We start from the raw sequence: 25,430 nt of genomic DNA on the forward strand, positions 1-25,430 counted from the left end.
TTATTATTAAAAAATAAAATCGAAAATCACAAAATCTTTTACATTTGATTTATTATATCTATATAATATTTCTACCTACGAAGTCAATTTTATACTGGATACAATTTGTATTATAGGGAATCTTTACACAAAAAATTCAACCATATATCTAGAATATACTAGAAAAACTAAATCATACCTAACTATTACAGGAATCATCATCCCAAATTTGATATCAATCGGAAAATTCTAATATGCCAAAATTAATGACAAGAGCTATCCATTAAAAATAGCAAACCTGAAAATCGTCATCATCATCATCCCAGGGAGATTTTGTTTCATTAAATTTGAGATTCCGAGTTGTACTTGATGAGGAGGCTACCACATTGTCTCTTTCTATATTTAGTTCTTAAGTGAACAAAGTCTATTAGAAACAAGCTAACAATGTTTTGATGAAAAAATAGCAATAGAATTCTGTAACTATTGTTTTGAAAAATACTCGAGACATCATGCTATAATTTTAAAATATTTATATTACTTTATTGAAACTTTTGTCAATTTTAGTCAACAATCAAAGAAGGATATATAGGTATTTTTTGTATAAGAACAAAACCTGTTGTTTTATGAGGTCCTGCAGTGGGCTTCTTAAATTGATTGATACCCGAAACAAGAGTAACTGGACGACTGACGGGACTATTTGAAGTTTCATCATTGTGTCTGTTGGCATTTCTACTACTGAACCTTCCTCCTACAACATAATTTCATTTAGTACATACCTAGCAATATTTTTCTGAAAACATCAAAATTGCGAAGCAAACAAATCATGGAAGTGTATCTATGTCATTCATGAATTATGATATTTTATGCCTTTTGTGGCAAGACCTCGAGACCAATGATTCAATTATGTTATAAACTGGAAGCTTTGGGATAATGTTATCTTTATGAAAAGTAAAATGTGTGTTAAACCTATCGAATTCTTTTAAAACTGCATTATTATAGAAATGAAATAACGTTGCCTAGAATAGGTCTTGTACCAGGACTGTCATCTATAGAGCTTGTGGAGCTGTCAAATTGCGGAGTTTTTCCAAAAATCTGGGTCAACCACGAGCCCTCATCAACACCCTAAAATAATAATCTTCAATAGCATGTTATTTAAATATGTAGTTCTGTAGATACCTATTTTTTTCTATCGTGAACTTCATGAAAGATTGCTTAAAGATTTATAAAAACAAATCTAAAACTGTAACATACCTATTAAGTCTTTCTAATTTAATCTATTTTTTTCTATTTTTACCTACCTCTGATTTAGTATCTTTGTTTTTATTATCAATATGAGGTAAAACAGGTGTAGACAATTCATTGAAAACATCATCTTCTTGATCATTTAAAAGGTCTGGGCTGCTAGTTAGATCTATCCTCTCTATTTCGGTATCTCTAAAACAATTCAAGTTTTGATTACCTACCTATTTATTTTTAAAACATATGAGTTTAGGTAACCTGAACGTATATATTTCAAATTTAGTTTTATTATTACGTTTATTCAATGGTATAGTGTTGGAGGTCCTATGACAATCGCAGGAGTCCCAAACGTCAGCTATTCAAAATTATTTAGGTTTATAATAATCTTAAAAAATACCCACCTGTTCAATTGAATAGGAGTAATAGCTGCTACGGGTTTCTTGCCATGTTTCGATATAAACTAGAAGATAATCCTTTTTTTAGCAGCACAGTAATATCAAGCTATTGGAAAAGCACAAGATACAAAGAATGTTTTTCGTAGTATCTAAATAACCGGACAAAAATAGTCCTAAGAAATTGAGAGTATCTGTGCACTTTAAATTTCACTTAAATTTTAAGAATTTATAGGGAAATTGTATCATTTTACTATTCAAAAGAAGAATGTAGAAATTAAAACTTCATCTTATTTATTTCAATTTAATTAACCTTAGGCGAGCTTGGCTTTCTGGACGAGGCTGCTGGCTTGTTGTCTTTCTTTAAAAAGTTCAGGATTGAACTTTGCTGACTTGATTTTGACTTGGATCCTGGCATTTTAAATCCAAGATTGGATTAGATGTTTTTTACTAACTTTTATTCATCTGAAATAGATAATTTCGTTAGATAGTAGTATAATTAAATAGAACATAAAAAATTTAACTTTATTTCAAATTGATAACAGGATTACTAATAACGAAGCTAATCTTATTCTACACACAGCTCATTTTGTCTGTCTGTACATAAGTACGTATATATGAAAAGTGAAACAGGATTCATTCAATTCTACGTACGTACTAACTTTTACAAAGTAGCAAGATTTAATTACCTGAAACTTAAGATTTCGATAACACTCAAATGAGTTCTCTATTTAGGAAGGAAAGCTTAACATAGCTATGTTAAGGAACGGTCTGAAACTATTTTAAGCGGATTAAAATTATTGGTTAAAACGTAGGCGCACTGCTAGTTTTGTATAAATAACCAATTAATCAAAAGTTCATTAAATGTACCCACAGTCTTGTAGACAGTAAATAAGATAACGAGATTTTAAAACCTTGTTACCATTGTAGTTTTCAATCCAATGTCCCTTCCCTTCCCTAGTATAACCACTTTCTATAAGGAAATGGAATGTTAATATTTGTTTTGATTTTTGGCGGATAAATTCACTTTGCGCATTAATCACAAAATGCCGCGCACTGCTCTCAAATCTAGAGACAAAAAGTCTCCACACATATATTCCCATGGAATATTGCATTTGTTGAAATTAATTAAAAGACATTTCGTTATTTTCACGCCTTATTATTCTGTAAAATAATCTTAAATAGTTGTTTCTCTCACCTGTTAGGAATTTATCAATGGAATTTTTGCTTTGACTTTGAATTTGATAGCGTATTAAGAGTAAAACACTAAAGATCTGTTGAAAGCGCTGTCACGAAGAATTGGTGATATGAGAAAACGCCCTAATAAAAAAGTTTTAAATTTTAAATTTTTAAAAATCAAGTGGACGAATCTAAATCCATTTATATTTTAAAAGCGACTTCGACAAATTTTCCCCATCTAACTATATATAACTTTATATATAAATCGTTCTTTCTTCGCGATTTATGTAAATCCTTGCATGGTACAAAAGAATTATGAACCAAGAAAATTTATTTGATATTAACTTCTTTTCACTAAAATCATGGAAATGAAATGAAAAATATAAATCTATTAATCTAAGTAATTTTATCTCAATCTTTGGCAATGTTTTAATTCGAATTATATAGAGTTTAAAAGAAATCTCAGTGTTTTTTTTTAACTCGAAAAGAATTTTTAAGAATCAAATATAACCTAAGAGTATTAATTAAATAGGCTTAGAACGAAATTATCTCATCTATTTGTTCCAATAATAAAGTTATAATATATTACTTTAATGTTCCAATATTGGTATTTATTTCAAATCCTTGTTCCGTCTTGCTTTTTGGAGAGGTTGCGTGATTTCCACTTATAAATATATCATTATAATTGTTGTGTCGTAATCTTTTCTTCGAAATATGTTAATCAATGAATCATATCTTAATTATTAATGACAAAACACAAATAACCTTGCATCAGAGGATCAAAAATACAATTCGACGGAGTATCAATCACCCCCCTTCCCTAAAAAAGTTTCTGTAGTAAACGAGCAATGGCGTACGCGAATTTCCCCAAATGCACCCACTAACGCTACTAGGGTACTAGCGGTTTCGCCCCTAGAAGCCTCTAGAGGAACTTGAAGGTTGTGGGTTTAAATTCAACAACCCAATTTTTTATTTTAGTTTCAAACAGAAAAGTAAAAAATATTTTATGGGGGTATTTTTTTGAAGGGGTAATTTTTTTCTAGGGTCGATTTCTCTTGGGAGGTAGTTTTACCCTCCCCCAAAATAGTACTAAACCTTCCCACATGTACTTCCCTGTGCTGTAAAAGACAACCATGTCGGTTCAGCGGTTAGCAAGATCCTTAGGTATACACAGACAGAGATCTTTTTTTTTCAATTATAAAGATTGTAATCCTGTGGAAAGTTGGCTCACCCCGATCTGGCTCACCACTAAAATGATTTAAAGATCCAGCTCTGGTATTTAAAGTGAACAACATAAGGAAAAAGATTATGACAAAAAGGGATAAGGTCGAGATAATGAAAACAGATGAAGTGTATTAGGAAATGTCAACTTCAAAATATTAATATTAAAGTTCGTGGATAAATAATTAGAAAATATTTTAGCGCCGGTGACTAAATAAACTCTACTCCTTAAACTATTATTTGATTACAATCATCTTGTTTTTTTTAATTTGTTTTTTAATCTGGTAACAGACAAATATCGTATTCTAGCTATTTATCCTTCTAATTTGACTACAAGCTTAAGTAACAAGAACATTTTATATGTTCTGACACCATAAGAATAACGGTCAAACAACTACAGAAAGAAAGAGGTGTGTGTTTTAAAATCAGTTTTACAATTGCCACAAAAAAAGATTTATTTAAATTTTTAAAACAAATTTAACAGAAAAAGGTTATTACGCTCATCAATGGTTATGACAAAGCCCGATGTTACTAAAAAATCAGTCTTATGACGTCATAAAAATGAGAGAGATGAGAGGAGAAGTGGGAAAGAAAACCCCCAAAAAAGATATAGTTAATCCCTCATTTTTATGACGTCATATGGTTGATTTTGAGTCACTTTGGGTTTTGTCATGGTTATTTGTTTTTTTTTGCACTGTGCTTTAATCATAAGAAAATTTTTTCTCAATGGCTTTAATGTCCATGTTACCCTTATTTATATATTTTAAAGTTAGAATGTTTTCAATCTATTAAAAAGTACATTATTCTTAGACACGAAGATATATTTCGATTTTAGCAATCATATTCAATTCAATTTTTCTCTTGTAGAAGTGAATCAAGCAATATTTGTTTAGTCGTTTTATTCACGGAAGTTATCTGAAAACCAAATTTTTTATTAAATGTTTTTATAAAGTCAAACTGAGTTGAATTAATTTGTTGTTCAAAAATAGTGTAAAAATGTAATGTATCATTGTATACTAGCGGCTTTGCCCCTAGCCTCTAGGGGCTGTGCCCCAAGAGGTTTGATTAAACTAATTTTTCGTATTTTAGATATAAAAGAAAAATAAAAAAAAGGTTTTCTTTGGGGGTGGGGGGAATTTTTTTTTTTTTTTTTTTGGTGGGGGGGGGTAGTGGACCTCACTATCTTAATTTTAGTTTTAAAAAAAATTATTTTTTTTTTTGGGGGGGGGGGATGTGGGTGTCCCAATCCCCAAGAAAATAGTTATAAACCTTCCCGGGACATATGAGAACCTACCCTGTAAAGGAGAACCCGATCGGTACAGCGGTAAGCGAGATCCTTTGCTACAAACAAACAGACAGACATCGTTCTATTTTGTATTATAGATAATTCTAAACAGAAAGAAAATTATTTTTAACCGAACCAACCAATATATTGCGTATTAATAATGATATGTAAAACTAAGATGACAACATCCATAAGTACACTGTTAAAAATAATTTTTTTATTTAGTATCAATTGATACTCTGGAGAGTATTGGACCCGTAAGTACCCTACAACTATATAATTAATATATAACACTATGTAATACTATATAAGACAATAATTATTACTATACAGAACCCATACATTTTTTTAGTATGGATTGATACGCTCTAGGGTACTATAGAATACACTGTAGAAAAGTTTATAAAAATAGTAATATTTCATACGTTGTAGGCCCGGTATCGGAAAATACGCTGTAGAAATGTTTCTTGATTTAGTACTATTTCATACGCTGTAGCATATCAGACAATACGCAAGAGAATGGTTTATTAAAATAGTAACTATTCATACGTTCTAGGGTACGAATCTGTACTGTAAAGAATAATTGAAACAGACACCATTCGTGCACACCTCTCATGGAAGTGTTTCAATGCTTGGTCGTTTTAGACAAAGATGAAAAGATACTATTTATGCTCAGATTTATAATTTTGATTTTTGTAATTATGACTGACCATAGTTTTTATTTTTAAGGATAATGTTTAGTCCTAAACATCTTTAAAGTAATTTTTTTACTAAATTTACATTTAAATTAATGTTTTATGGCTCTGCTTGGTATGTTTGTTGATATAACAAAATGTATATGTACATATAATAATCATATATTATAAACTGATCTTTCATACAAAGTAAAACAGTTTCATACTCTCCAGAGTATCAAAAATTATGATAGAGGGTAACAACAATTGCGAAGGAGCGTAATGAAAAATTACTTCTACAGTACTGAATTTTATTCCCAAGAGCGTATTGGATAATACTCTACAGACAAATACATTATTTAGTACTAGATGTTACTTCACAGAACATTACCTAATACTCAAAACAGCATTGAAAACTTCCTTGTATCGTAATGAGGTTTTTTTCCTAGTATGTACGGATTGATACTATACATTAATGTGAAGAATATATAGTATTACCTGATGCTAAAAAAAAAAATTTTTTTTAACAGTGTGTAGAATATAAGCATGTTCAATCCCTGATAATTTCAGCCGTCAATCCTGAATAGCAATCGAGAAAATCACGAAAACTTGAAAATCTAGGAATCGATTTTGGACCCCAAACAACAGACAGATGGACAAAACAATGTATAGATTAGATGGGCATATGTCATACGAATCATCACTAAAGATTTCAACTGTCTATCTTGAATAGGAGCCGAGAAAATCAAGTTTCCCCCCATAGCATTACGGACGGACGGGCAGACAAAGTGAATTATAGAGTAGCTTCGCTACTAAAAAAAAAATTTTCTCAATCATTTATTGGCAAAACTTTTTGACTTAGTCATACAAAAAAAACAATAATAACACAGAAGGGTAAGGTCTGGTCTAGAAGTACATTATTTTCTTTACAAACATACATTTTCATAATAAGTTGGGTATTTAATAGTCTTTCTCTCACATCATTGCACTTGGAGTGCAGGAATATCCACCTTATCGTTATTTTCTACAATTGACAAGAAGGGAGGAGACATTAGGCTGTTTATGACACTAGTCCCCAAAGTTTTATAGTACGTTTTCTTGTTCCTAAACTGAACAACTTTGGAACTTTTAATAAATTTTTGTTTGTTGGTTCATTAAGTTGAGTGTCCAAACGTTTTAACCACTAATTATTTTATACAGAAGGGGTAGTTGGGTAGTTTTGTGTATTACCACTGGGGGATGTACAATTATTTATTGGCCTTTGTCTTATCCCTCTAGATCCCTGCATTTAAGGAAATATCAACATGTGTATTGGCTAAATTTTTAAATCTTTTGACACAAAGGTTTATAATCACATATTCTAATTTGGTGACTATAAAAATTTTGATACTTTCATTAAATTTTGATTGGTTTGTTTAAACAAGCAGTGCTCAAACATTTCAACCTTTTATGTTTAAAAAGGGGGGATATTTTTTATAATCATTCATTGAGGATGTAGAACAATTTATTGTTCTTTGTCTCATCCCTTAAGATCCCTAGATCAATATATTTTACGAAATTATTATTGGCTATTCTGATTTTAGGTAGGTAATATGATAGAAATGCTATTATGATATTTTTTATAAGTGAATTTTTATGGTTATAATAATTTTTGTTTTAATTATTTCTTAATATTCTAATTTTGGCATGGGAAAGTAGTTTGGAAGAAGTTTAAAAAAAAACAGTTAAATATCCAACAAATATAACAATTTTCAACTTATTTTTAATTTCTCACTTAAAAGCACCAACTTTTGTAAAATATTTAACATTATTTAAAATCAAAAATCCTAACCTATTTTGACTTTTATATGGATTTTATATTAAACAGATTAAAATTTGTAAGAAAATATATGTAGATTTTTAACTAAACATATTGAAACAAATTATTTACAAAACATTTTAAACATTATTTGCTGAGCACATTCTAATATGTTATTTTTTTGAACACTTTAATAGCAAGTCTTTGAAACACAGGTGAAATAAAGTGGAATTTATTTTGCAAAAACTTATATATTTTGAAAAGCAAAGAATTAGCGATGTGTCCTATAAAATAAAATTTAAACATTCCACTTTAATTCAACTGTGGTGACTTAATCAATATCTGTATGAATTATTCTTATTAACATTCAGTAGAATAATATACATTTAATAACAATTTTATGATCAAACTTTACAATAGCATTATTTTCGCGTAAAAGTCAACCTTAATTTTTAGTTCCAAAAAGCATTTACAAAAATTTTATAACGAGGAAATCTTATGATTTTTTTGTTGCCTCCTTTTTTTAAACAAAATCTTTTGTACCTAATCTATGTAGCTTTTTAGAATTAATTGACATAAAAAATATCATTCTTATTATTTTTAAAAATATCATTGTCAAAGTGATATGATTTCTTACATTTTCAATTTAAAGTGAAGTTTTTACTTTTTTCACTTTTGCTAAAATTCTAGATAAATTATTGACAAATTGATATAAATACTTAATCTAATAGCACCCACAAAGATATAAAAATCTACCAACAACAATATTGCGTAATATAACTCTTAAATTTATGTATAAAAAAAAATCACATAGAAAATGTGAGATAAACATTGCACCTCTATTATTTTTATTGAACACTTATTACATTTATTTTCAATATCTGCTGCGTCTTTTATAATACCCCACACCATGTTTATCACAATGGGTCAACTGGGGACAATATCTGGCCGCGTAGACTGCGCGCGCAAGTGGACAATTCGGCAGTGTACACGTGGTACATGTTTTGTGCCGCGTAGCGCGACACTGAGAGGGGAGGGAGGTAGTGGACAGACCAGCTACAGCAATATTTGAGTCTGATGAAGATGAGGGCGTTCTAAAGGTGACAAGGGGTGAGGAGATTGTCTGGTGCAGAGTCTGAGGAGGTGATGAGGAAGTGTTGAAGGTTAATGAGGATGTTGAGACCCTTAAGGCCAAAGGACAGCTGGCTGAGTGCTAGAACTTTGTTGCAAATGGAAATCCTCCATCTGAAAATAAAATAAATGTTATAAATATTGAATCGTTAAAGTAACAGAAATGTGATGAGAGAAAGTTTGAGATTTAGGCTAAGGAAAAACATATTGGGTGAATGTCATCATGGATATCAAATTATGGAAATATGCTTTGTGGGTATCTATTTGTAAAAAATAAGGAATTGTAATCAAATTTGGAAAAATTGTGAGAAACTATTTTGGAAAACAAATCAGAGTTGTAAATGTTTTAGATAAGGTACAAAAAATGACAAAATAATCAAATATTACAAAATAAGATTCCCCAACAGATCTGGTTTTGCTTATTTAAAAGCTTTTTGTATTATATCATATTTAATAATATTAATAAATATTAATTCAATCTATTGTCTTGATGTAAACCTTAATCAAAAAAAGGGATTAATCTCAATTATGACAAATAAATGTATAGAAAGTATTTTTCTAATGCATGACAATCTATAATACAAAGTAGGTATATTATAAAGTATGCTATAAATATGTCTTAATTCTTCAAGTTTTACCTGTCCATTAGTTAAATACTTGCAAAACATTTATTCAACATGATTGAGATTGTTCAACAAAAACTATCTTGATGATACACTTGACCTTCTACAAAATCTACTCTAAATGTGTCCACTTGGAGTTAACACATGAATGTATGTGAATATGTAGACTTTAGTATGTAAAGTTAATGGTTTGGAAACTTGAGAATATACAAAACACCTCAGTAAAGACATTAGAGGATATATAGAGATTTCTTATTTTTTCTATTTACAGTAACTTCTCTAACCTGTATATTTTGATTTGTTAATTCTGTAAAATTACTAAAAAGAGAAATCTAAACAAATTGTTTAAGCTTTGGAGACAAAAAGTAGCAGGAAATATAAAGACATTATGTCTAGCTAAACGGATTTAGAATATATGTGGATATTTATTAAGACAGAAATTTTTTGTCAATTTAGTTTGCTATTTCCCCTCTAATTTATTGGTTGGACTGTACATCCAGTTGAAGAGGAGGTGGTGTAAATGAGGTAGATTGTTATACATAATTCATTTTCTAAGAGAACATGAAAATCTAGTATAAGATCCAAATAATAATAAATCCATTTCAAGGTAGCTAGCCAAATATTATCTATTCTTTGCCTTTCCCTGCTATTCTATTCAAAATTAGCTAAACTGAATAAATTCATATCTGTAATACAAAGTAGAATGATGTCTGTCTGTCTGTTTTGTTTGTCTGTGTGTCTGTTTGTTTGTAGCGAAGGATCTCGCTAACCGCTGAACTGATCGGGTTCTCCTTTTCAGGGTAGCTTCTCATAGGTCCGGGGAAGGTTTATAACTATTTTCTTGGGGGGTGGACACCCCTAACCCTCCCCCAAAAAATGAAAAATCCATTCCCCCCAAATTTTTTTTTTAACTAAAATTAAAATAATAAGGTCGACAACCCATTCCCCCCCAAAAAATTTTTTTAAATTTTTCTTTAAAATCCAGAACACAAAAAATTAAATTGATCAAACCTCTTGAGGCAAAGCCCCCAGAGGCTAAGGGCGAAGCCGCTAGTATATATATAACATATTATAACTATTGGAATTAAGAATTTGGGAAAAAAAGTTAATATCATTTTGAACAGTCTAGTATTCAATTGTATAATGTCCAGCCCAAACTGTTAAAGAAATCAATTTCTTTTCCTCCCATGTTTACAGAATATTTTACACCTAGGATAATAAATGAATTCAAGAAAAATTTAAAAGTACTTGTAAGAAAATTGGAATTATATTTAACACTAGTGGCTTCGCCCCTAGCCTCTAGGGGCTTCGCCCCTTGAGGTAATGGAAAGTCAACCCTCCAAAATAATTTTATAGTTATATTTTCAAATAAGTTATTCTTTGCCGAATTACTCTTTGGTAAAATTAAACCCAGGTCGTCGTTAGCACAAAAATTTCAATTCGTAAAAATTAAACCCATGTTGTTCACCGTATACACAAAAATTAAAAACTCTCCTCTGTAAATTTTATTTAATACCTATAATTGCGACAACTTTTTAAAGATGTAAATTTTTAAAAGTTACAAAAAGCCCAAAAATTTTTTTGGGTGACATTTTTTTGAAATTTTTTTTTTTTTTTTTTTGGGGGGGGGGGGTTCAGGGGGGATTTGCCCCATGGTGCAGTGGGGTTCCCCTAACCCAATTACTGGTTTTTGTTAAAAAAAATAAAATTTTGTTTTAAAATTTAGAAATTGGGATTTTTTTATTTTTTGGGGGGTTGGGTGTCCCACCCTCCTAGAAAATAGCCTAAAACCACCGGAGGACCAGTAGGTATATTCCCAGAAGAGTAGAGTCCAATTTGTTCAGCAGTTACTGAGATTTTACCAAAAATGTAAAAAAAAAAATTTTGGGGGGGTGGTTTTTTTAGTTTTTTGGGGGGTTGGGGGTGTCCCACGCCCCAGGAAAATAGCTTAAAACCATCACAGGACCAGTAGGTATAATCCCTGAAGAGTAGAGCCCAATCGGTTCAGCGGTTACTGAGATCTTAAGCTTCAGACGGACAGACGGACAGACAGACGGACAGACATCGTTCTACTTTGTATTATAGATACACCAACACATATTTTTTTTTTCATTTCTAAATTTATTGACAAAATATATTATTATGTTGATGTTATTAATTCTGCCTCTACTTATAATAATCTTTATTAAAATAGAATTGACCTTTTATACAAATAAACTTCTCATTTTTTTTTCTTCTAGACAATAACTTTCACATATACATTATTAATATCTTAAATGTATAATTTTAGTAAGTATTTATTATGTCTATTTAGGCAAAGTTATAAAATGTTAGATCATTTTAAAACTATAGACCTCTTTATTTTTGTTTATGTTATATTCCACTACAGTTATTTTCTACAATTACTACAGTATACAAATATCTAAAAATAAATTTCTTATTTTGTCCAACAATGGCCACTGTGTAGAAAAGCCATAATGCAAACATAAGATTGAATACTTGGACATGTTTTTCTTTCTTGATTACCACAATATAACATAACGAGGTTGAGGGTGGGGGGGGGGGGGGGGTTGGTGGAGTGGGCATTTAGGAAAACTTGGGAGGATGGAAGGGGAGGGGGGAGGTGGGTAACAAATATGAAAAAAACAAGAAGATAATATGTAGGTCTGTGGAGGAATGATAAAAAATAAAAATAAAGTAAATTTAAGGACACATATACGGAAGACATCTGAGACTCCAATGGGGGAGGGGCGATGATTATCCCCTCCCCCCCCCCAAAAAAAAATATAAAATTTAAACCCAATTTTTCTAATATGTCATTGTTCATATATTAGGTGTTAGGCCATGTAAGCAAATATCTTTGATGTTTCGTATCACCCTTCCTTCCTTTAAAAAGATCATAAACAAGTAAAAAATTCAATCAGCATCGATTAAAATATCTTTGTATCTCCTCGTTTGTGTTCTAAATATATAATACAAAATTAGCTTTTACAAACTTCTTCATTGGAAAAAAGCAATCCCCTATTAATTGAAATTCTAATGATTTAAAAGATATTTGCAAATTTAGAATAGGTATGTTTACTAGGCCTTCAATCTCAGAATGAGAATGAAGAAAATGGAAAAAAGAACAGATTAGAAATAGCGGCGTGCAGAGATTGTTTCCAGGGGGGTGCGCAAAGTGCACACAAAAATTACGATATTTTACCCCCCCCCCCCCCCCCCCTTAACAACTAAAGAAACCCTGCACGACTCCTTTGATTGGAAAATTGTATAGAATTGACTAGAAATTAGACCAATTAAATTTCGTTTGTGTTAAAGAAAATTAAAATGCTTGTGGTTAAAGTGTTTTGATTGTTTAATATTTTATTTCTGAACCTGGTGCTACCAATGAATTGTAATGTCCTTGTTTATGTTGCAAATTAGGTTAATTTATTTAGCCTCTTAGATCAAATTATGTTGTGGAAATGTATTGTATATGTCTGTATGTCTGTCTGTGTTTTAATGTATTATTATGTGTTTGTGTGTGTGTGTAGTGTATGTATGGTATTTCTGAACAGGGACATTGCGGCAAATATATTTTATAATTTTTTCCATAAACTTTTTGCCAGTTAAAAATCCCTTTTTGAAGTGAAGTTGTATCTAACAAAAATGTGCTTTTACTCAGAGAGAGAGAGGGGACTATGGGCTATCTATTACACTAGTCTCAAAAGTTTTATATTTCTTATTCGTTAGCTAAACAACTTTGGAGACTGTTCAATGTTCATGAATTTTGATTGGTTGCTTTATTAAGTTGTAATCTACAGAAGGGATAATTTTGTGTAACATTGCGGATGTACATCAATTTATCGGCTATTGTCTTATTCCTTTAGATTCCCTATCTTTTATTTCTCTTTCTTTAACTTAGACCATCTTTTTAACCTAAGTTAACATGTTATAGTAAACAGAATACATTATCCCTTATCTCTGGTTAAGAATATATGATTGATGAGAAGTGATTTCTCTATCCTATCCACTTCTGCATAAATATGTGTTCTTAAAGATCTTTTTGTAAAAAGTCATGTGTTTCGTTAATACTACAATATAAAGAAGTTAGGTTTTTTGGTCTGAATCTTAAGATTGAACCGATTGAGTTCTCCCTTCCGGGGAATCTTCACATAGGTCCAGTAATTCTTTTAGGCTATTCTTTTTTAAAAAGATTTAAGTCTTAGGGTGGTTTTAAGCTATTGTTCTAGCCCTTATCTTAATCTTCGAATGCAAAGCCCGTAGAGGCTATTGTCGTGGCAGCTAGTCATTGCTTTAGCATTAAATTCATCTAAAGAAAAACAACTTCCAATATTTTAGCCTTCAGATTTATAATTCATGAAACTTATGACACGTTTGCGGAAACTATAGCACACACATAAGCTCTTACTTGCTCAAACTGAAAGTGAAAATAAAAGCCAAAACAGTTGTGAAGCAACCAAACACAAAGTTTTTCTACAATTATTTTTAGAACTGTTTGCTTATGGATATTTGTTTATTTATTTGTGTATCAAACACCATGCTAATATCAAACTTACATTAAATAAATATAAACGTGCCTTTACAAGGATAAAATTTGTCAACTCGCGACGAAGGGGCTGTTTCCGATATTTATATTTTTTTTGGGGGGGTTATTTATCCCCTCCCACACTCCATCATTAATGTAAATTTTTCTTTAGGGTAAACATTATGGAGGGCAAAAAAATAAGACACAAGTTTTAGGGGGAAAATATTTAATCCACCTGGAGGAGGTGGCACATAGCAGCCATTACAGTCCAGATGAGAAGTGTTCCTGCTGGAGGCAGACTTGGTCCTGTCCGGTATCTCTGGGAAGCTGCCTCCAATGATGCCCAGGGAGGCTAGGGACTTCTCCCTGGAGGCGATGATGTCCTCCTTGTCCTCCGTCAGCTTTCTCACCAGGTTGTAGATCATTCCAGAACACATGCCTAGATACATAGTTATTAGAATATACATACGTTGATATATTGACAGGTTGGAGGGGTATCGTTATTTTAGTCAGATGCGAACATCACTTTATAAGAGTACATGCAAATGAGGTGCAATATCTGTAGCGCTTTTTATAAAAATAATATTAACTTAACAAGAACCAATAAGAATAAAATACAGACTGACAAACGGACAGACAAACAGACAGACAGACGGACTAACAGACAGACAGACGTACAAACAGACAGACAGACATCGTTATACTTTGTATTATAGATAATGTATGACTACTTACCGACCATAATAAGAATGAGAAGTGTAAGAATGAGTATGACATGGCTGGCGGAGAAATCCAAAGGAATGGCGGATCCTTCAACAACACAACTCTCCTCGTCCCAACCAAACTTACAGTTTCTAAACAAGTTATAAGAAAAGTTTATTAAGTGGTTATGGCATAAAAAAAGTTATTTATCGCATTGTATTATAGACAGGCTTTCGAGGATATGAAGAAGAAAAACTATAGACTCCAAATTGTTTTTTAGCCCCGAATGGCCGAAGGCCCAGGCTAAAAAAAAATTTTTTTACGATTTTTATTTTAATATTCGTGGAAAATTGTATGTAATACGATGATATACATGATTTTTCAGTATGGCTGAGATTTTGTTCTAATCCAGAAGATATTAATCGGTTTCGCAACTATATTGGAAATGTTGATTCAGTATTTGTAACATAATTTATTTATTTTAATGGTTTAACTTAGTGACAATAATACAACTGTACTTTGCCAATTTATTAACTAAAGAAAATATTTTCTTGGCAATTTCTCTTAAAGTGCCTTGTTGAGCATTAGACCCCCTATTATTTTAGAAAAAATACCTATATGAACCATTATGAACTATGGTTACAATACATATTCTGTTTGGGAGATACGGAAAGTGTCATGTGTGACGTCATAAAAATACCTCTATATCCATCTCTTTTTTTAAGGGTTTCCTTTCCCATTTCTCCTCTCATCCTTCCTTTTAAGGCGGTTATTTATGATGTCCCACATGACACTTTCCGTACTTGCTTCTTTGTGTTGTCGTACATTGTTGTACAGATAAGAATTTATCAATTTTATAAAAGTTTCACTACAAAACTTAGATAACCCGATGCATACATTTTGTACAATATTATATCATTTATATCAGAAATGTATAACCATAACCAATAATATAAAATTTGGATCCAGTCGGAAATACAAATAAAACTTTTTTTCTCAATACAAATTAAATTTAGCAGCTAAACTACTTGCTTTAGAAGCTGCTAAAATGAAGCATTAAAAAATAACAAATAATTAAAACCGAGTGAGTAATGCATTCCAGGAACGTCTAAGCTTTTTTTGATGGGGGTAAAATTAGGTTATTCTACTGTATTTTTAAGTTTTGATGATGGTAAAATTAGGGGTTTGAGTGGGGTAAATACCCCTTTACTCAACCCTTGGACATTTATGATGCACACGAGGTGAGCATCAACTTCGAGAACGTGGTTACAGCCCCCTTTCCCAATTTCTTGAACATTGTTGAGCTTGATACTAAAATTTCAAATATTCTTTCAATACATGAAATTTATATAATGTAATGCCTATCTTAAAATTGTTTAAAACAATGTTGAATTAGAGAAAAAGGACCAATTCAGTTTAAAAACAGTATATACAATAGGAAGTGGAGCGTTGACCCCACTTAACCTAACCTAACTATAGCTTTTAGAGATATTTCGTATGGTGTATTTTTGGTTAGGATATTTATGTCCTTTATTTCAAAAATACACTTAACCATCACACAGTGTTTGTGACTTAAACTTCACAGCAAAGCTTCTTTATAAAACTACCCGTGTGTCAAGTCTGTCAACCTACCGACTACGAGCCCCACTTTTCCAGGTTGGTTTCACTCAACTTTGTCTTTATCAGTTTCAAGATATGGAGACAGTTGGGGTGCTGAGAGAAACGTTGTGCTTTGGATTAGAAAAGGTCGGACAAACACATATTTATGTAAATTCGATAAAATATTTAAATTTATTTTCAGTTATTTTTTTCAAATTGACTGTCCAGTATCAATAAATTACACCATATAAAATATTGAAAAAAAGAACAATATAATAAAACTTAGACCAGGCCCTGTTAAAGTGTACATTTAGGATGAACATTAAAATTTGAAAAAGAGAAATGCAGCCATGACAAAATTATCATTCAAATCCCCAACTATTTTATTTTCTAAAGTAAATGCACTGAAATATTTGGTACTTTCCATCTTAACTTTATCCAAATGTACGAGATCCCCCCATCACTTTTTTGCTCCATCTGTTTCTATCTATTTTTAATAGCGGTGCTATTCTATGATTCGAAATGTCTGTTAGTCTGAAAGTTTAGAAGGAAACATGATTTTCTCAGCTCCTATCAAAGTTAGACAACTGAAATTTCACGTTCATATTACCATCATTATGAAGTATATTTCAGTTTTTTAGCAGTCGCTTTTGGGCAGATTTTGTCTTTTACTACTGATTTCCATTTATCTTTAATGTTTGTGGTACGATTTTAAAATTTTTATTAGTAAAAGAATTAAAATTAAATTTCTAGTCGTTCTAAGGGAATTTTGTGTCTATAGATGTCTTATTTTTTTGGTATTTTTGGTCCGATTTTGAAAATGTTTTTGGGTATTAGTATTGGAATTTAATTTTCCATCGTTCTAAGGAATTTAAGTTTCTATAGATGAAATAAAAGGAGATTTTTAGAATTTTTGTTATTTATGTTTCTTTCAAAATATCTTTTAGTATTTTTTTCTTCATTACTTATATTGTCATCCTTATTTCCTATTATTTTCCTGTCAATTTTCCTCTAAGTCTTTAATCTAATAGCAATTATTACTTGGCTTCCATGTAAAAAAGGTTACTATACCCTGTAATAATTTGGGATAAAGCCAAATATTTTATGAAAATATGTTGTACATAAAATAAGGTAAAAAGCATTATAAATCAAAAAGTCTGGTATTCAATAAAGAAAGATCAAATTGTTGGCCGATTTATCATTTTAGACTTTATATGTAAATTTTATATTAGGATTTATGGATTCGTTTTAAATAAATAACCAACCAAATTTTTCTGTACTTTTAGCATAAAATAAATATTTGATAGATATTTATTGCATCGTATTATAGACAGCCTTTCGCGGATAATGAAATAAAAAAATGTACTTTTGTTAGCCACGTTAGGCACGAGGATCGAAGGCTCGTGTTAACAAATAAAAACGATGCTATGCATGATTTTTCAGTATGGCTGAGAAACAGTTCTAATACACAGATATTTATTGATTTCAAGGCCATGTTAGAAAAAGTTTATCTTTTATTTTTTGTTTAAGTAACTAATATGAGTATGCCTACCTAACATTATTACAAACAAGGTCCTCACTGATACAAGTAGCATCATCACAATCATACTCTCCCTAAATATAAAATAAATATAAGTAATTAATACCAGAGGTGGATTCTTTAAAAAAAATTTGCCCCACTATTCGCTTAGTGGAGCAAAATTGTTTTCGTGAAAAATCTACCAAAATCACATTAAAAATCTACTAAAATTAAACAAAATCATAGAAGGGTTATTAAAATAAGATTTATCTAATTTTTGTAGATTTTTTATGTGATTTTGGAGGATTTTTCACGAAAACAATTTTGCCCCACTAAGCGATTAGTGGGGCAAATTTTTTTTAAGAATCCACCTCAGGACTCGGCGGCCGCGCAAAAGCCGCATGTAAGCTTCAGTGAAATCTTGATATTATAAATTCAGCTGGATGTCTTGTTCCTAAACAGACAATCCATTTTTTGGGAATTTTTTTCTTTACACAAGCAGGATTAAATTTGAGGCTTATGCGCGGCTGAGGAAAATTCTTATAAATGTTTCTAGATTCTAAGATTACTTAACAACTTAAAATTTTCTAAATTCAATAGTCATACCTTACAACGGGGACGTCCTAGCTTTATATTTTGAGGCTGGTAAAATGAGGGGTTTCAAAGGTTTAAGGAGGTAATGTTAATGTATTTTTTTAAAATTTGAAGGGATGGGAGGGGAAAATAAGTAATTTTAAAGTTTGAGGGGGAAAACACGTCTTTATCCCAACCCTTTGACGTCTATGGTCATATCCCACATATTAACAAAGTAGTTAAAAATTACATTTTTAGTTTTGAATTACAGCCTATTCAAAATAACACAAACTTTAAATTTAACTTTTAACCTTAAATGTTTTACTTACAAAACATTTTAGTGCTTTTCAAATTATGTGAAATAAATGTTTTAAGATTTGGAAAAGATTTAAAATAAAAATGTTAGTGAAAAATGAATGTCAGTCGGATTGTATGTATTTATAGTGAATACACTATAAGAAAAAATTTCTGAAGTAAAAGAATAGAGGGGGCACATGTTATAATATGTAACTCTACCCACGGGTTAAGGACTCTGTGCCTACCATCGATTAGGTCTTTGAATATCAGCCGATAGCGTCGGAAATATAAACACAGCCAAGTGCAGAAAAGAGCAAAAGAGCAGAAAGCAATTTGCTAGCAGACGAAAAAGAACCCCACCACTGAAACCAGGAAGTAATCTGGGTTATAAATCTAAACTAATACATTTATTATAGGAATCATGAGAAGCGCAGCCTATAAATTACTGGTATGTACGATTAGCTTTGTCTAAAGAAGATCCTTACTGATTCGCGTGTTGTACACAAACTTAAGTAGCGAAGCTACTTTATAAGTATTTTTTTCATTGTTATGAGAACTGAACACCTGTCTTTTTGTCCACTCCATGATTTTTTGGTGCTTCGCTGCTTATGGAGGTTGTCAATTGTCATCCTTGTTTTTATTCGACATTACCATTGTAACTTCGAAACTAAATTGTTCTTATCCTTATACTAAAGTAACAGGATGTTTGTCTGTCTGTCTGTGTGTACCGAAGAATCTCGCTAACCGCTGAACCGATCGGGTTCTCCTTAACAGGGTAGCTTCTCAAAAGTCCCGGGAAGGTTTATATTTATTTTGGGGGAGGGTACTACCACCCTCCCAAGAGAAATGACAAAAAAATCAAAAAAAATTTAAATTTAGGGGAGACTTCAACGTCAAATAAGGTGGTATCGTACATAAAAAATTAACTTTAACAAACAACAACATTTAAAGTGCCACTAGAGGCCTCTAGGGGCGTAGCCGCTAGTTATAAATAAAACACTTTAACCTTCAGTATAAACAAAAAAATGTTTGTACTTTTAAAAAAAATCTATTAAAGAAGTATTATTCATTTTAAAGTATACAATTTTTTAGAGTGTATAGAAATATACACATTTGCATTTATTTGCATTGCAAAGTATTCAAAATTGTGTTGCTTCAATAACATAAAATTTTAATTTTTTGTCTGAAACCTTATATTGACTTTCTATAGATTATCTATTTGAAATAAATTTAATGTACGCCTGACACTTTTTCACATTCCCAACAAGTGGTATTATAGACAACCAACATATTTTTTAATGAAGTCCTTACAGTGCATGATTACTGAAAAATAAATTATGTCCAGTCCATGTTAGCAACCTAAATTAACGACAATTGTTTACCTGCCATAATATCCAGATATATTATTGTTAATTTAGCTAAAAAGATAGGATGAACACGTCTCTAAACGTACATGACATTTCATTATGGATGAGAAACCGTTCTCATCCAGCGGATATAAATCGGTTTCAAAGACATACTGAAAAAGTTTTTATATTTTGTTTTGTATGCACACTGAATTGAAGACTTCTCTGGCAGAAATATAAAAATGAGTTTATTCTGTAATAAATTTGAATCTGTTTGTGCAATATTGATTCATATTAAACACACATATGTGATAGTATATGATGCACAATATATTTTTTTTACCTAAACAGACTTATATAGGTATTAATAACAACGTTTTTGGCGGTGTTAAATGTATTGAACAGTAATTTAAAGCATCCAATATGAAGACATGACAATCGATGTATCAATTATTGGATATTGAAGCAGATTTCAATGTAATCTAATAAAGTAATAGTCACAGCTGGCTAGAATAACGACAACCCTTATCCATCCCCTCCCCTTCTACTGAATGAACGAATTGACCAATAAATAAGGTCAATATTAGCAACCTAAATTGACGACAAATTTGACGTATTCTATATCCATTTAAATGACTAAAAAATGTGAAATTCTGGAATTATGAATCTTTTAAAATTATTTATGGACCCTGTATTAATATTATGTATTTTACCTACTGAGCCTATGATAGATATGTTGTGTATATTTATATTGCATCATATAGAAAAAGACATAAATAACTCAGCTAAAAAAAGATGGTAATAGTTATTTTTTTACATTGTATTATAGACAGCTCTAATGGATATTAGAATAAAAATATAAGGTTAAAACAAGCTTTGTTAGCCCCGATGGGTAAGGTGGGAGGGAATGTTGTTTGAATATGACAACTCAATTTTTACTTTTAGTTGTAAAAAGAAAAATCATAAAAAAATTTCGAGGGGGATTATTTCTTTTAGGAGTGTGATGGTACGCTCCCCAAAATATTTATAAAACTTCCCAGGACCTATGAGAAGCTACACTGTAAAGGAGAACCATATCGGTTTAGAGGTTAGTGAGATCCCTCTATACAGACAGATAGACAGATGCACATAAAGAGTTTCTGTTATAATACTTTATTATAAGGATTTCCTTATACTTTTATCCCTGGCTGACATTGCATAAACATCAAGAAAAACATATGCAATATCAAAAAGAAACTTGATAAAATTATGATTATCCTATTAAATATATTATTTAAGTTTTAGAATGGTTTAAGGCTTTTTTTGCTTTCCCTGACCCTTAAAATATATAGTTCTTAAATGCTTTGGTCGCAGCCGCTAGTAAAAAGTACTGTGATTTATATGAAACTGGTTAAATTTTTTTCTTTCAACCAGAAATTAATAACAACCCAATTTAGGGATAAACGTTGTTTTAAAGTTATATCTCAAGAATGTATGAAACACATACATCTATAATACAAAGTAGAATGATGCCTGTCCGTCCGTCCGTCCGTCTGAAGCTTAAGATCTCGATAACCACTGAACCGATTGGATTCTGCTCTTCAGGGTATATACCTACTGGTCCTTTAATAATTTTAGGCTATTTTCTTGGGGGGGTGGGACACCCCCAACCCTCCCAAAAAACAAAAAACTCCCCCCCAATTTTTTTGGCAGAAGATTTCCTTGGTCCTTTTTTTTTTGCTGAAGATATCCCTGGTCCTTTTACGATTTTCACCTTCATTTTTTTTGATCACCTCTTGGGGCAAAGCCCGTAGAGGCTAGGGGCGAAGCCGCTAGTATATATATATTTTATCATAAAAGTGTTTATTGTTTCATTAACTGTTTCCGTTTGGAGGGGGGAGTGTGATAAAGATGGGCTAAATATTAATAATAACATCTCTCAATCATAAACCACGCCCCCAGAGCAATAAAACAGTTCATTCATACTTATAAGATAAACAACAATAATATTATAATAGTACAAGTGTTTTGTGTTCATTTGTTCAACCGTTTGATTCCAAATTTCGCTTTTATAGATAGTGTCTTTCTTGTTTATAATTTAAATGGTAGAATAGTAATTCATCGCTTTCCGCCGAAATGAAAATGCAAAGTTATAAGATCAAAACCAGTTTTATTAGCCAAGAGAGCTTTCCGCGGATATGAAAATACAAAGTTATAAGACCAAAACCAGTTTTATTAGCCGAGATAGGCCGAAGGGCCGGACTAACAAAACTGGTACTAATTTAAATTTTTTTTATTTCATTTCAATAATCGTGGTAAATTGTCTGCAATTCGAAGTAATACCTATACATTATTTTTCAGTATTGCTAAGAACCGGTTCTAATCAATAGGATATTAATAGGTTTTAAAACCATACTGGAAATGTTTAGCTTACCTCTGGACAAGAATCTTGTTCGTCAATGGATAGATCTCTGATGGCTGTAAAAACTCCAGTAAACACAGACTTTAAACCTTTTCCGTCAGCAAAGAACCTAAATATCAGATTATTGTTCACAAGAATGAAGACATCCATAAAGCGAAGCTTACGTATTTAATGCAACAATCAACTATGGACTTACTCAGAGATCAAAAGGGATAAGACAATGGCCGATAAATTGATGTACATCCCCAATGATGATACAAAATATTACACCTTCTCTAGATTACAATTAGTGGTTGAAACGATTGGAAACTCAACTTAATGAACCAACAAATCAATATTCAAGAAAAGACCCCATAGTTGTTCAGCCAACAAATAAGAAAACGTTATTATCAAACTTTGGGGACTAGTGTAATAAACAGCCCAATGTCCCCTTCCCTCTGGGACCTACTTTTCAATAGACTACAGTGTCAGAGTAAGTACAACTAGCGGCAACGCCCCTATTATCTAGGGGCTCTGTTTTTGAAGGGTCAGAAAAGAGCGAGACAAATAGCTTAAAACCACACCAAGACTCAAATCTGAAAACAAAAAAAGCCTAAAACCATAACAGGACCTATGTGAAGCTTACTCGAAAGAATGAACCAAATCAGCTGAGTAGTTAATGAGATCTTAAGCTTCAGACAAAAATATAATAGGAGGATTGCAAATCAATACATAATTTGTGATAAAGATTTATTAGAATCAACGGTTTATCAGAATATTTATGACCTAGAACTATGTTACTAAAAACTTTATCCAAAGACTGTAGAGAATTATAATGTAAGAAGAAAGTTGACAAACGGTCAAGTGTTGTCCCTCACTTCATAAAAAATGTTGGAAAATAAATCTTTCTTGCAAGCAATAGTGGTTCCATTGGTTTTACATCAAGTGTATTCAACGATTGAAGTTTTATAGATGCCAAATGATGAGAGGCCTGCGAGCAGCTTTTAGTGCCTAATAGAAATGACGTCATACAATACAAATGACCAATGATAGGCCAGTATACATTTTACCATTGGTCGATAACAATGTATACTGGCCTATCATTGGTCATTTGTATTGTATGACGTTATTTATTTAGACACTATAAGCTGCTTCGAGGCCTGCAACATCACGAGGTTATACATGCTTTTTCATCATGGACGAGGGTTCATCATGCCTGTATGCTAATGACTTTTAATTCAACTAAAACGGTTCTTCCTAGTTGGATGGGTAAACAGCGAACAATCCATCTAGAAGAAACAGTTTTTTAGGTACAATCGGACACGTATCAATGTTGAATTAATCCCTTAGTCAAACGCCATTTTCAGGACAACTGTAGTAGTAGTTATGTAGTAGTTAAAAATTATTGGTTGAAAACTTTAGACACAAAGTTTCACTTATAAAGCTATAGGTACCAGTGTTATACAATCCAATGCACCCTCCCTCCCTGGATTTAAGATATTTTTATGTTTTAACTTTAAACCAAAGATTTAGGATTTACAAGGAAATAAATACTTGAAATGACTTGCTAAAGATTTCTAGTTGAAGAAGGAGAAATGGTTCTCATATTTCTATTTGGTCCTTGGGCCATTTCTAAAATTGAATTATATTACACAATTACAGTAGATTTCTATGTAAACAAGACAAATAATGATACTATTGTACTAGAAAAACTTGTGGTTAGAACCTGCCTCTTGAGTGCCGAGAGAGGAATAGAGCAATTGATATGCAATAACAAAAAAACAAGGGCAATATTGTCCATAAGTTGCGCAGGATGAACAAGCTAAAAATTACTAAGAACAATTAATTACAATACTCTATACAACTAGAAAACTGCTGATTTCATAATGCTAGAAATAAACTAGGAGCCTTGTACTCGAAATAATAAGGAAAGTAAGAAAAAAGCCTATAAACAAACTTATAGATATAATAATTTAGGAGCCTAACAACATCTAAGGACATACAAGAAGGTTCCAAAAAAATAATGAACTTAATCGGTTCAGTAGTTTAAATCTTAAGCTATAGACAAAAAAATCTCTTACTACTTTATATAATAGGATGAGTAATTACTATATAATCTAAATTGTTACAACAACGTTGACAATTATATTTAACAATTTTCAAGTTAAACCAAACAGACGGAAGAACCCATGTTATAGAGTAATTGCTATTCTGAAAATTGGAGGGAATAGAAAAAGATTTAGTTAAAGACAAACATTCATTTGGTGCTTGTCATAAATAAGAAGAAAAGTTTCTTATATTTTGTTCATTATTTGAATAAATGTATTATATAAAAATAAGGACTACAACATCCATAAAAGCAGAATACAGAACAAGGACATTCATAAATTTTAAGGACTTAATTATAGAGATGCTTCGCTTATAACAATTTACTTAATTGTCATAGGAATCAGTATTCCAAATTAAGATCAATAGGACAATTATCACATAAAAATTTGTCGTCAAAAAAAGTTTAAAAGCATCATATTTGAAATGGATGTACAGACTTTCCTGTAGCGATTATAGAGTTGTTACGCTTCCTAAATTGTACCTAACTGTTACATGAAACCTCATGCAAAGTTTGAAATCGATAGGACAATTCTAACATATCTAAATTTACGATATGAGCTAACTGTACAGACGGACGGATAGACGAACCCTAATTATATAATAATAGATATATTATAAAAGCTTTACTCTTTTGGTAGTTAAACCTATTCTCATTTATTTTTCAATTCTTCTTTATCTCTCACTTTCTTTCTTTCTTTCTCTTTTTCAATATTTCTCACTATCTCTTTTGTTTACTTTTAAAAAAAATTTTCTCCCATAACCTAACATTTTCTATCATATTCGAATCATTTTTACCTAATCTAACCCTTGAAGAAAAATAGATAATGCTAAAAGTGTGGATAGCTTTGAAGTTAAT

General features: G+C 31.2%; 3 protein-coding genes across 3 annotated transcripts in view; all 3 read right to left on the minus strand.

The window, feature by feature from the left end:
- Positions 1-4,887, minus strand: part of LOC145311947 (uncharacterized) — a 31,770-nt gene extending 26,883 nt beyond the window's left edge. The window contains exons 1-7 of the mRNA XM_080151017.1: positions 4,868-4,887; positions 1,924-2,074; positions 1,620-1,678; positions 1,278-1,413; positions 996-1,101; positions 593-727; positions 278-387 (exon numbers count right to left, since the gene is read on the minus strand). Coding sequence (XP_080007143.1) covers positions 278-387; positions 593-727; positions 996-1,101; positions 1,278-1,413; positions 1,620-1,678; positions 1,924-2,028 — 651 coding nt within the window. The 5' untranslated portion in view covers positions 2,029-2,074; positions 4,868-4,887. The remainder of the gene's footprint in view (positions 1-277; positions 388-592; positions 728-995; positions 1,102-1,277; positions 1,414-1,619; positions 1,679-1,923; positions 2,075-4,867) is intronic.
- The window catches only part of LOC145311948 (lymphokine-activated killer T-cell-originated protein kinase homolog), a 40,744-nt gene extending 35,852 nt beyond the window's left edge, over positions 1-4,892 (minus strand). Inside the window, exon 1 of the mRNA XM_080151018.1 lies at positions 4,865-4,892. Coding sequence (XP_080007144.1) covers position 4,865 — 1 coding nt within the window. The 5' untranslated portion in view covers positions 4,866-4,892. The remainder of the gene's footprint in view (positions 1-4,864) is intronic.
- A 1,901-nt stretch (positions 4,893-6,793) lies between these two features.
- LOC145311951 (neuropilin and tolloid-like protein 1) overlaps positions 6,794-25,430 on the minus strand; it is a 72,544-nt gene continuing 53,907 nt past the window's right edge. The window contains exons 13-17 of the mRNA XM_080151020.1: positions 22,499-22,595; positions 17,903-17,964; positions 14,785-14,903; positions 14,285-14,488; positions 6,794-9,012 (exon numbers count right to left, since the gene is read on the minus strand). Coding sequence (XP_080007146.1) covers positions 8,981-9,012; positions 14,285-14,488; positions 14,785-14,903; positions 17,903-17,964; positions 22,499-22,595 — 514 coding nt within the window. The 3' untranslated portion in view covers positions 6,794-8,980. The remainder of the gene's footprint in view (positions 9,013-14,284; positions 14,489-14,784; positions 14,904-17,902; positions 17,965-22,498; positions 22,596-25,430) is intronic.

Source organism: Acartia tonsa, chromosome 2 (genome assembly GCF_053477335.1).
Source record: "Acartia tonsa isolate MP-2025a chromosome 2, ASM5347733v1, whole genome shotgun sequence".
Lineage (NCBI taxonomy): Eukaryota > Metazoa > Arthropoda > Copepoda > Calanoida > Acartiidae > Acartia > Acartia tonsa.